We start from the raw sequence: 12,847 nt of genomic DNA, 5'->3' as shown, positions 1-12,847 counted from the left end.
TCCTCAAATGAATGTCTACACTTCAACGGCATTAGATCCCTTCGTGAATGCCAACCCTTCTACGACATTGAATCCCCTTATGAATGTCAACACTTCAACGGCATTAGATCCCTTCGTGAATGCCAATCCTTCTACGACATTGAATCCCCTCGTGAATGTCAACCCTTTAACAACATTGCCTCCTCAGATGAAAAATGTTGTCGCTTCATCTTTACCAACCGAAGCTTCAAAGAGATCTCTCAAATCAGTGCAGTTTGTTGATTCAAATCGCCCGATTCAAGACACTCACCCCATCGCGGAACGCAGATCTCTAGACCAATGGATAGATGAATTAGATCCAAATAATTTGACCATCCCGGATACCAATCATTCCAGAAATATCCTAATGGAGCTACTCATTCAACAAAGGTTACCGAGACAAGAGTTGATAGTGTTTGCAGGAGAAGCTGACAAATGGATCGAATTCGTATCAAAGTTCTATGACATAGTCCATAAGCAACCATATCTCGATTTCTTCCAAAAGCACACTTACTTGTAACAACACCTGAAAGGTGAAGCCCTAAAATCGATTGAAGGTTTCACCAATGATGGCCAAGGTTATGTCAGTTCCTTAAAGAAACTGTATCTGTTTGGAAACAAGGTGGTCGTTGCTCAATCTGTGATCCAAAGGATAACTAAACGCAAACAAGTCCACGATTCTGATCCGAAGGCTCTTGCAACCCTGTATTTCGAAATCTCGATTTGTCTAAACACACTGCTAATAATGAACTATGTTGCTGATATCTGTAGCACTGATCTACTACGTCAGACCTTGTCAAGGCTTCCTGTCTACCCCCAAAGGAAATGGTCTGAATACTCACTTGTATTGCGAAGGAACCAAGAACCCAATCTGTATCATCTTGAAAAGTGGCTGCAAGATAGAGCCATGGCAGCTAGGGATCCATACCTTAACAAAGACGGCTACAAAAAACTGTCAAACATGCACAACCGAACTTCTCCTGATGATGATTCTCAAGAGCAGAAACGCCGTTGTTCCTTATGCAACAAAGATCATTGGTTGTATCGCTGTCCCATCTACAAATCCAAAGGTGACACAGAAAAGGTTTCTTTCGTTAGAAAGAAAAGGTTATGCTTCAACTGTCTCAGCCCGAAACACAACGTGAAAGCTTGCAAGTCCAAAAAGCATTGCTGCATTGATGGATACAAGATTAGACATCATACAACCCTGCATCAAGGTCTAAAGAAAGGCCCAGATAAGCCAGACAAGTCTCCTCAACCAAAGCTTAAATCTTCCACAACAAAGGAGCAACAGAACTCTCCAAAGGTTGACGAGGCGAAATCTGAAGATCCTTCAATCCCACCAGCCAACAGATCGAAACCACCATAAATAGACTTGTAAAAGGAAGAAGGCATGTCTGCAGGTTGTCCCTGTTCGGATGAAGAATGTTCGGGGTGTGTGGGTTGATACATACGCCATGCTAGATACTGGCAGCCAATGTACCCTTATTACCAAATCACTTTGCAATGAACTAAATCTTCAAGGAAGAAAGACCAAAATCAACTTTGGTACAATCAGAGATAGTACCATTTTACCGACAAAGCTGGTTGATCTTACCATCGCAGCTGTTGATGGCAGTTACCAGACTAAAGTGAAAAATGTGTACTCCCTCAATGATTCGGATTTCAATGTACCAGGACAAGAAGTTCCGGTAACAACTGATTCTAGCTGGGATTACATCAGAGATCTCGGTCTTCAAGATATCGAGAGCAACCAAGTACAACTACTGATTGGTGCTGATGTTCCAGATGTTCTCATCAGCCATGATTTCAGGAAGTCAAAGAAAGGCTACCCATATGCTTCAAAGACTCGACTCGGTTGGTCTCAGCTTGGAATGTACGATGGTACTTCAGATCCGATTGAAAGTCGAATTGTTGCACTGACCAGAAATTTGGGGATCAGAAGTGAATTCTCTGAGGCTGAATACAGCAGTTTTTGGGAGACTGAATCATTTGGCACTGAGGTCAAAGAAAGCAAATCGCGCTCTATCGACGATCAACGTAACCAAGAAATTCTTGAAAAAGAAACCGAATTCAAAGATGTTCACTACATCGTACCAATGCTTTGAAAGAAGGCCTGCCTGAAAGCAAAGTCTTGGCTGAGAGACGCCTCAACCAAATTTGCAGGAAGTTCCAATCCAATCCGGACTTTTTTGAAATGTATGCTATTAACATATCATCCTACCTTGAGAAAGGATAGATCAGAAAACTCTCAGACGAAGAAGCATTATGTCGCACAGCCACTACTTGGTACATCCTTCATCATGGAGTCACCAGTGTGGATAAGCCAGGCAAAGTACGTATGGTGTTCAACGCCGCTGCTCAGTCACATGCAGGAAGCTTGAATACCAAACTGTACAGTGGTCCTGATCTACTGAACAGCCTTCTTGGCGTTTTGCTTCGATTTAGACGCCATGGAGTTGATGTGGTTGCTGATATCGCAGCTATGTTTTGTCAAGTGAGATTGAAAAAGGCTGACATGGATACAAACAGATTCCTCAGGAGAGACGATTCAAAGTCTCACAAACCTCCTAATCACTATAAATTACTCGTACACATTTTTGGGCTGACGAATTCTCCCTGTGCTGCGACCTATATGCCCTACAACGGGCTGCAAGAGATCAAGCTAACGACTATCCACCCGAAGTCATCAAAGCTGTCTTGAGAAATTTCTATGTCGATGACTTACTCATGTCATATTCAAATGCTACATCAGCCAAGGAGACCAGTCATGGTGTTATCAGTCTTCTCAACAACAAAGGCTTCAACCTGACAAAGAAACTGGACGACAAGGTCATGTCTAGAGCACTAGGCGTTCACTGGGACCTTGAAACAGATTGTTTTGTTTACAAGGTCAATGTTGAAGTTGATTACCAAGAGATCCATCCTCAAGAAGACATCGACTATCTACGATCCACTTGGCCTCTTGACACCAATCACACTTGTCGCCAAACTTTTCATGCAAGAACTATGGAGAGACAAATTTGAATAAAACTATTACATGTTTGTAGCAGACCCGACTGACCAATGTTATGTAGAAGGTTGAAACATGAGTTTCTGCTGGAAAGATGCAGTTTGTTTTCAAGTTAAATCTTCAAAATAAAACAAACTGTGTGGATTTCTTTACTTCCAAACAACCTACCAATAGTTTTGGAACACTCCATAATAAAGGAAGATGGCTCTTCTTGTGGATTGGCTTTCTGATACCCCATATAAACACGATGTGACATGAAAGTGAAGAGACATGATTTGTTGGTTTTTGTTTGATTTGTTGACTCATATATCTCATGGCAAATGGGATAGCAAATGACTTTTCATGTATTGCTTGGCTCTACATATGATACCTCTAACTTTGAACACCTCCAGAATGTTGAAAAAAGCATTTTACGAGATAAGTTTCAATTATAATTTTCATGGAAATTTTTAATCGACAGATTTGGCTTGGCGACAGTTTTGTTTGGTTGATGTTTGGTATCGTGATCATTAAAAGCAATGAAATGCCACACAGTCACTCCACACATGATGCCTCCAGCCATGATTGGTATCAGAATGTTGGAAAAAAAACATTTTACGAGAAATTTTTGATAGAAATTATATGGACTTCTTTTTACAATTCTGGCGGTGTGGGTTTAGTTGGTTGATAATGTTTACACTGTGGGATGGTTTTCAAAAAACTGTTATATTGATTGTTGTTTGTTGGAATTGATTACCAAAAAAAAAGAGAACCTTTTTTTGATAAATACTTTATTTTTTTCATGAATCGAAAAAACCGTGTGGATAGTGTGTCTTGTAGTAACCAATGCAGTGGTGTCTGTTTTCAAATTTTGAAAGCTCTATACCTACTGAATTGAAGCTCTGACTAGCTCTGTTTTTAAAACTTTCTTTGTTGCTATTAAAGATAGATTTTTAAATTGTCGTAATGTAAATTTATGGTAAAGTTTTAGTTTTTGAGTTTAGTTCATCAGTAGTACATACAGTAGTATTTTTTCAGTAATCCTTTCTTGTAAATATAGTAACATTTAACCAGACTCATTGCCCTCATTATATTCGAATTTGTATTTTTTTAGGACTGATAAGTACATATTTTTAAACACCAAAACAAAGCAAACAACATGCCAGTTCTTTCTGGACAAATATATATGTATACTTTATTGTGTGCTTTGAGTTCTATTTTAATCAACCCTCTCAACTGGTGATCTTTCAACTATCATTTAGGAGTATAGAATGGGCTTCCATTGTACCATTTTCTCTAAGTATTTTGTGCAAGTTTTCAACAAAGTAGACTTCTTGACTGTCCTTGTCCCTTATGTTAAAGTTCTTCTGATGGAGGACATTGCTAATTTTGGTAGCCTTCACATATCAATAAGGAGCTTTGGTGTAAATGTTTTTTCTGATGAAATCATACTAATCTGAAACTATTAGGTCTTTATGAACTTAGAACAATAATCTTGCTCCAATCTTGAGAAACACTGGAAAAATAGGTTAGCACTCCCTGCCATAATTTCAGAGATTTCCTCTGCTTTCCGCTTGAAAACGCTGTCGTATAGCCGAAAACGAATGTGAAACTGTGAAAACGTCCGCAAATTCGGGCCCAGTCTTCTATCGAGACGGAGGCTAATACAAAAATACAACAATAGTATCAAAAACAAATAAAAATTGAAATTGGTTGGCCTGGTTGGTGTCTTCGACTTTCTCAAAAGAAATTTAACGATTTTTAATAGTTTTTCTCTTGCTCAACAAAATGAAAAACCAGGAAAAATGTAAGATCGAAATTTGGTAAAAATTGGTCAAATTTGTCCCGCTAACGGTCGTAAAATTCCCAAAATGTTCTTTTGTTTTCTCCTTTTTAGTCCCGGTAAGGGTCCAAAGTTCGAAAGTCGGGCGGCACCCCCCCCCCATCAGCTCGCAACCCTAGTACCGGGTTCCATGCTCTATCAATTACAATATCATATGGCATTGCGGTTGGTTTTTTCACTCCACTAGTAAATCAAGACCTAATTGGACAGGATATATGCAATTGGCAACAGGAGCCACACCAGAAAAGAAACTGAATCATCAATACAATTTCTACTAATTATCGATCTGACACCGTCTAGTGCAACTTGTATCTATTCGACGTTGCAGTTCATTATCGAAGAAGCTAAAAAAGCTGGCGTTAAAGTACCATGTGTCACAATGGTGATAATAAAAGAAGAGTCGTTAGAGATCGTATGTCGGTTAGGAGGATTCCACACTCTAATGAGTTTTGTTGGGAGTATTGGCTCATAATGAAAGGTTCTGGTTTGGAGGACCTGCTAGAAGAAATTTACGCCGAAAATAGCATTCCTTAACTAATGAAAGGCAAAGAGATTGCAAGGGCATTGAGAGCATTCGGTCCAGTCAGCCTTGATGACAATCATCATTAAAAATATCATCGATGAAAATGGTTACCTGCCAGAACTGGTCCAGCTACAAGTATTTCACAATTCTATTATGGATGGGACACATTCTGAAGAGGAATTTCTAAGCGTGACATCTACAGAAGGATACCGGAAGCTCATGGCGATGATCAGAGACGAACAAGAAAGGTTATCTGAAGAGTCAAGAACGTCAAAGCTGTGGATCATTTTTATGGATTATGTGGACATTGTAAAGATGTTCGTTTTCGCCGAAAGAACGTCTGATTAGGAAATACACCTCTTCGCCGTAACCAAAATGATGAATCTATTCGCAGCAACTGGGCACATTCATTATGCAAAGAGCGCAAGACTTTATGTCCAGGAGATGAGAAAGCTTTCTGAGAAACATCCTTGGTTGTACCAACAATTCATGGACCAACAGCATACTATCAAAAGGACAGACAAGAATTTTACAGGCTTATGGACGGATCTAACCATCGAGCAGGCCCTCATGCGCACAATCAAATCACGTTTAACACAAGGCAGGGGAATGACAGAAAGCGTCTTAACTCTCAACCATATGGCTACCATTCACGATGCAATGATGCAATGATGCAACTTAGTAAGGCTCAAGCAACGTCAAGTTCCCAACATATTGAGCTCGGAGTCACAAGAAGAAAACGAGACCACACGGACATCGAGAAACTGTTGTCCTGGCTGGAAATGAAAAATCCATTTATGGTGCCAGGCTCAGATTTGGTATCGCTTTCAAGTGGTCTGGTATTAGTTTCTGGGCAAGATGGCATCAATTGCGAAAAAGCAGAAGACGTCGGTCAGAAGATTCAAAAGGGTTTGGATGGACCAAATATTGCGAATGCTTCGATCAAAAGAAAAGATGCAAGAAGATAACAGTAAAACAAAGGAAGAAACAACAGGTATCGATCCTACCGTTATGTTTACTAGGATAATCGTCGTTGCCGAAAGAGAAGAGAGCTTGGAGCCGTTTTTCGAATAGGAGTTGACAACTGAGCCCATGTCCTTGTTCAAAGATGGGATGATGAAAAAACCTTCCCTAAGAAAGGTTTCCTCCCACTGCAATACCATTAAGCAAGACCGACAAGCAAGCTACTTCAATCATTGATGGAGGTGCTCTTCTTCACCGTGTGACCTGGAAGAAGGGAATGAATTTTTCTGCGGTTGGTAAAGCATACGTTGGTTTTGTAAAGAAACACTACGAGCATTCAATCGTCGTGTTTGATGGCAATGACAACGAGAGTACCAAAAGTCATCAGCATCTTCGCCGGAACGCAGTACCCCAAAGTAAACTTGTCCAAATTGTTCCAGAGAATCCTGTTCCATACAAACCGATACTTCAGTTGTGTCGAGAACAAAGCCGAATTCATCACCTTCATTACTAAACTTCTCAGAGAATCTCAAATTGAGGTTCACAACTGTAACGGAGATGCAGATAGTACTATTGTCGCTAAAGCTTTGGAGCATGCTTTTAAGCAACCAAGTCGCAAAGTGAATGTGATTGCTGACGATATTGACATTGTGATTATGCTTCTGCATCATTGGCAACCTAAACAACACGGCGAAATCTTCTTTGTACAAGAACGATATGATAAAGCCTGGAGCATCAAAGAAACCAATTCGTGAAGTGCTATAAAAATCAATCGATATAAATAAATCTTAATGAAAACTAACCCAATAAATCATTGATATTGCAAAAGCATAAAAAAGCAGCCAAAACATGCTTAGAAAGTGACCCTCAATGGACCCCATCCCTTTGTTTACAACTGTCGTACTTTGGCGGCCATTTTATTTCAAAATTATACTTCATCGCAGAGGTCTCCGTAAGGAAAAACTTTTATCAAACAGACAATGCGTACAGAGTGAACTACGCTACGATAATCGTGAGATACACTCTGGTAAAGAGTACCATTGGGATTTTAGGAGATTTTTTTCTGGGGCATAAGGACACTATAGAGAAGGTATGTGCAAAGTTTCAGCTGTATATTATTTTCTTCCTATAAACAGTGTTTTTTTTACTATTCCGACCCCACTACAGACCAGTAATCTCCTTTAATTCTAATATCGCGACCAGTGAGTACCAGAAATATCTTGGTCTAATCTTAGATTCAAAACTTTCTTTTGATCGCCATCTAGACGAGAAGATAAAAAGGGCCAATAAAGGAATTGGTCTTATTAACCGACTTCGCAAGCCTAGGAGATCTCTACTAACCATTTATAAATCTTTCATTAGGTCTCATCTTGATTATGGTGATATCATATATGACCGCCCAGGAAATGCTACCTTTGTGCAGAAGCTTAAATCTATTTAATATAATGCCTGTTTAGCTATAACAGGCTGTTTTCGTGGAACGTCTCAAGAAAAACTTTATTCAGAACTTGGTCTTGAAAGTCTTGCTAACAGGCGCTTTGCTAGAAGAATGACATTCTTCTATGGAATTATTAACAATTTAGCCCCTTCGTATTTACGTAACTACCTGCCAGTAAGACTTACAGCACCAGGTGGCCTTAGAACAAGAAATCCTATTCATCCTCTTAATATACGAACTGAGCGTTTCCGTAACACTTTTTTTCCGTACTGCATATCTCAGTGGAATGTTCTGGGAGGTAATATACGAGATCTACCTTCAATTAAAACTTTCAAAAAAGCAATCTATGAGTTTTTGAGACCCAAGCAATCTCATGTTTTTGATGTTCCTGACATTCAAGGAGTGATCTTTCTTAATCGACTTCGGGTCGGTTTCAGCCATCTCAACGAGCATAAATTTAGACATGGCTTCCGCGACACTTTAGACCCTTTCTGTGGTTGCCGAACTAACTCTGTTGAGAACACTCAGCACTTTCTTCTGCACTGCTCTATATATTCCCATGCAAGACAATTTTTGTTCGACAAACTTCAGACCCTAGGCATTATTTTTCATCCGCCACTTAACCCTCCTTATTTCTGTCGGCTTTTATTATATGGGGATGAAAGTTTGAGGTCAAATCTAAATAAATCTATTCTTTGTTCTGTTGTTGAATTTCTTAGCGAAACTGGAAGGTTTAGCGGTGCTTTATTTTAGGCTTTTACCTAACAATTGTAGCTTCCTTCTCCAAGATTTTTTCTTTTTTTTTCTCTTTATTTACTTATTTATTTATTCTTTTACATAGTCTAGTACCTCTGGCGATATATATAACGTTAGTTCCTAGCGGGGGGAGGGACTATATTTTATGTTTAAGTAATGTTTTGTAATATATGTTCGCAGTGTACACGTGTTTTTGTTTCAATAATAAAAAAATAAAAAACTACAGACCTCAGGTAAAATAAGAAAGAAAAACTGCTTACCTGGTGGGGTAAGAGAAGTGTAGCTGGTAGTTGGAACTGGCGTCGATTCGGCAAGCAAGTTGCTTGGAGAACTGGTGAACTTGAGAACATCTTGATCTTGAAAAAAAGCAAAACGAAGAAATTTAAATTAACCTGAGTATAGAGCTTTCGACCAGGATTCAACTTTTATGTTCCATTCATGTGCAAGTACAAAGCAGAATTGTTGGCGCCTGAACCACATTAACCTAAAAGTTTTCTTTGGCTCATTATCCTAATTCAAAATGGAGGAAAGTAGAAAAATGAGACAACCAAAACTTACAATTTAACAAGGAAGCAGGGCTTACTGTTGGTGTAAAAGGCGTGATCGGAGTCCTGATTGGACTAAAAGCAATGACGTCAATGACGGATGATGGGCTTTGAGCTTCTTCTTGACCTTCAAATTAAATCGTATACGATTATTAAAGAGAAATGATGATTTCTTGAGAAAACCAAACGAGAACCAGAATAACAAAACTTTCCTCTACTATACATAATATCTAAGACCAGATTAAAAAAAACAATTGCATTCTACTCACTTGTTTCAACAATAGGGTTGATATCACCATCGCAAAGGTCAATCCCCGTTAAGTCGTTCTGCTTGAAGTTTACAATTTTCTGCGATTCTTCTTCTTCTTCTTCAACATCAATTGGTAGACGAGCGTTGGCATCCACATCAGACACTCAAACGCGTTTTTCAAGATCCACGCCGGTGCAGCTGCTTGCTTGTTGACTAACTTCTTTGTTTGAAAATCAGCCAACCTGCATCGCATGGCATCTTCGTCATCCCCAAGTGAGGCATCTTTTGACAGGTGATGTAAATGCCAGCATTCATTTTTGTCATTCTTGGCTTCTCATGTTTCACTGCCTGTGAGAAGTAGTCACCTTGGAGGATCGTTTTCATCTGGTCGAGCGCCATGGTTTCGTAGACCAATTAATCGATAAAGAGCAGTTCGGTTCGCTCCGTGATCATGCTTGCTCCAAAATTTGTCTCCTTGCTTAGCACAGCGATCTTTGACGAATGTATTAGCCCAAACAAAACATTACCCCACAATGTTGTTGTCACCTAACAAAAAAACATGACAAGATTAAAGATTCATGATGATACATGATGATATTAGGTCACGAGTCATACTTTTATTTCTGTTGATATAAGGCCATACAATCATTCAAGTCACAATTATCGAAGGGTATAAGGAAAAAAATAGCAAAAGATGATTACGTACCAACAGTTGTTAATCTTGGTACTTTGTGGGGAAACTGGTGACATTCTGGTGACATACACTGATACATTCTGTTCATGAACTGGACCTTCTCTCTCAGCTCAGGGAAACTGCTGTGCACTGATTTAGCAAAGAAACCACCGTCACATACGGTTCCTCTTTTGAAATTGCTGTATGTTCTGGGGCTAACTTTCCCAAAGTCTTCAGCAGTGAAAGGGCACTCTTCAAACTGCCGTGAAGAGAGTTTGAAAAACCAGCCTTAAGCAATCTCGATGTAATCGTAATCAAACTCAATGACGGGAAGTACCTGAAAACAGAGAGAAAAGGTTTTTTGAGTATAGCTTGTACTTTTTAGTATACCTTATTCAAATTAAATTTAGGTACGAACATTTTTGATTAAAAGAAATTTCAAATTTGCAGAATAGACGTAATTTTTTACCTGAATATGTTTTGAGGACATAAAAGACTCCAAATTTTTCTTGTCTCTCATGATGAATTCACCTCGCTCTTGATTGTTGCACATTTGGTGAACGTATGCCTCGACACTCTTGTAAAACTTAAATGTGTACGTTGCTACAAAAGGAGCAAAAACAAATAAGGGAGTTAGAAACACTGACCTTTATATATCCCTGGACCAAACAATATCCGTCATCTTTGATTGGAGTTTTTTTGCAATTGTTACCCGAGAAGAAGCCATTGCAATGTTAAAAAATTAACGTCTAACGGCGCTACATCGCCAAAAGAATTTGAAAAAAAGTAGACCTAGCACTCTCGATGCATTTACACCGCCATTAGGGTACCACTTTTCGAAAAACTCCGATCAAAGATTTTGCTTGGCTGGGATTGAGAAGCTTTGTCCAGGGTATATAAAGGTCAGTGGTTAGAAATGACATCCATGAATTGTGAAAATGAAGACAAGAGCTGTTTTAGAAAAAGTCTTTTCGTAAAAAAAAATTTGTTAGGTTACAATTTCAGTTCATGGCTGCATTCAAGATACGGATGATGAATTTAAATCTACCTTCTTTAACTTTTCTGTAGACGCTCCCATCATAGATGCGATGATCCAGCTTCACCATCAACTCTTTCACCCAGCTTATGGTTCTTCCAGACTGGGCTTCGCAATCTTCTTCAACTTGTTCATCCGTTACGTCATGTCCTCGTAAACTGAGTTTGTGGTGGAAATTATTTCTTGTTAGCATCTTAGAAGCCATTTCTATCGGTTTATCAATGCGAGCTTGGCAGGACGTCAAATGAACAAATTCGTAGTTCCGCGGTACATCTCCTCTTGAATCATGTTGTTTTTGTGGTTCTAAAGCACAAAATAGTATTTCAATTTATTAAATCTACAAAAGAAAGTGATAGCCCGTCGAGATTCAAAAGCTGCACCAACTATCATATTCAGAACTGAAACACTTTAACGTAAATAAATACTATTACCTTAACAGCTTGCTTTAATTTGGCGAAAATCAACTCATTCTTTTCCATCGTGTTCTTGCTTCTTGTTTTTAATCTGTTAACGTCAAGCTCCTAGTCTTCTTGATCGTACATCAGTTGGAACACTTTTTCTTCGGTTATTTGCCTCGATTGATGAGCCACAATAAAGTAAGCAACACCACAATTGCACCCATCAGCTTTCACTTTTGTGCTTTCACGCCGTGCCACAAGAGATAAACAAGTGATACTTTTATGGACCTACCTGGTTATGCATTTAACACATATATAATTGATATCTACGTGAGCGTGACCATTAAAAAATCATTCAAAACACAAATAGTGACGATCTATTAAAATTAGTCGTTTGTTTCTTATAAAAAAAAACGTTTAGAAACCAAAATTTCATGCTTTTGAAATGTTTTTTAAATTCAAGACTTTGTGAGCAAAAAAAACATCCATCTCATCAAAAAATTCAGTAATTTGGCTAAGAACATTGATGTATGCTTATTGATAGTGATTCTTATAGATAAAGATGCGTTTTTTGAGCTGAAAAATTCTTTTTTTACAAAAATCAGCTTGAGCCATCTTTTTTTTTAGCTGAAATTTACCCTAAAATGATGTATGCTTATTAATAGTGATTCTTATAGATTAACATGCGTTTTTTGAGCCAACAATTTTTTTTTCCAAAAACCTGCTTCAGCCATCTTTTACCTATGATTGTACCCTACTTTCATACAAAAAATTAGAAAAAATTATTGATCCAATTTTTCACAAAGTCCAAAAAACCCTTTTTTTAGCCGTTTTTTCGCCCAAATTTGCCCAAAAATATTTTTTTTTGAAAATCGGGCTCCGTCACATTCGAGGGTTTATAGTTATGCATCTTTGTGCGAAAAATCATAAAAATTGAAAGAGCCAATCTCGAGAAAAGCTAATACCTAAGTAATTGATAATGTGCTTATAAGAAAATGTCGAATTTGGCCAGTTTTTCTATAAAAACACGCCAAGCAACCAAAATTTCATCTAAACACACAAATTCTTCAAAAGTAAGCCCTCATGATCAAAAGAAAACATCTATCTCATAAAAGAAATTGAGTAATTTGACTAAGAACATTGATGTATGGTTATTAATAGTGATTCTTATAGATAAACATGCGTTTTTTGAGCCAACAAATTTTTTTTGCAGAAATCTTCTTGAGCCATCTTTTACCTATGATGGTACCCTACTTTCATACAAAAAATCAGAAAAAATTAATGATTCAATTTTTCACAAAGTCCAAAAAAACCGTTTTTTAGTCGTTTTTTGGCCCTTTGTACCAAAAATCAAAGGATTCCTATGATTCAATTCTGAGAAAAGTTGGTAACAGACGAACGAACGAACGAAC

General features: G+C 38.2%; 1 protein-coding gene and 1 long non-coding RNA gene across 2 annotated transcripts; both read right to left on the bottom strand.

Annotated features, from left to right (window-relative positions):
• Positions 1–8,800: 8,800 nt before the first annotated feature.
• Positions 8,801–9,868, bottom strand: LOC136806843 (uncharacterized). Its single transcript, XR_010846615.1, has 3 exons — positions 9,348–9,868; positions 9,092–9,205; positions 8,801–8,889 (listed from the first exon to the last, which is right to left on the bottom strand). It is a non-coding gene; the product is annotated as an uncharacterized lncRNA (long non-coding RNA).
• A 176-nt stretch (positions 9,869–10,044) lies between these two features.
• Positions 10,045–11,864, bottom strand: LOC136806842 (uncharacterized). The gene is made up of 4 exons (XM_067063419.1): positions 11,469–11,864; positions 11,050–11,340; positions 10,471–10,604; positions 10,045–10,338 (listed from the first exon to the last, which is right to left on the bottom strand). The coding sequence occupies exons 2-4, from the start codon at positions 11,240–11,242 to the stop codon at positions 10,291–10,293; spliced, it is 375 nt and encodes a 124-aa protein (XP_066919520.1). The 5' UTR covers positions 11,243–11,340; positions 11,469–11,864; the 3' UTR covers positions 10,045–10,290.
• Positions 11,865–12,847: the final 983 nt, after the last annotated feature.

The sequence above is a fragment of the Clytia hemisphaerica genome, unplaced genomic scaffold (genome assembly GCF_902728285.1).
Source record: "Clytia hemisphaerica strain Z4C2 unplaced genomic scaffold, Clytia hemisphaerica genome assembly, whole genome shotgun sequence".
Lineage (NCBI taxonomy): Eukaryota > Metazoa > Cnidaria > Hydrozoa > Leptothecata > Clytiidae > Clytia > Clytia hemisphaerica.
The sequence above is the reverse complement of the archived record's forward strand: the minus strand, read 5'-3'. Positions and strand labels throughout refer to the sequence as shown.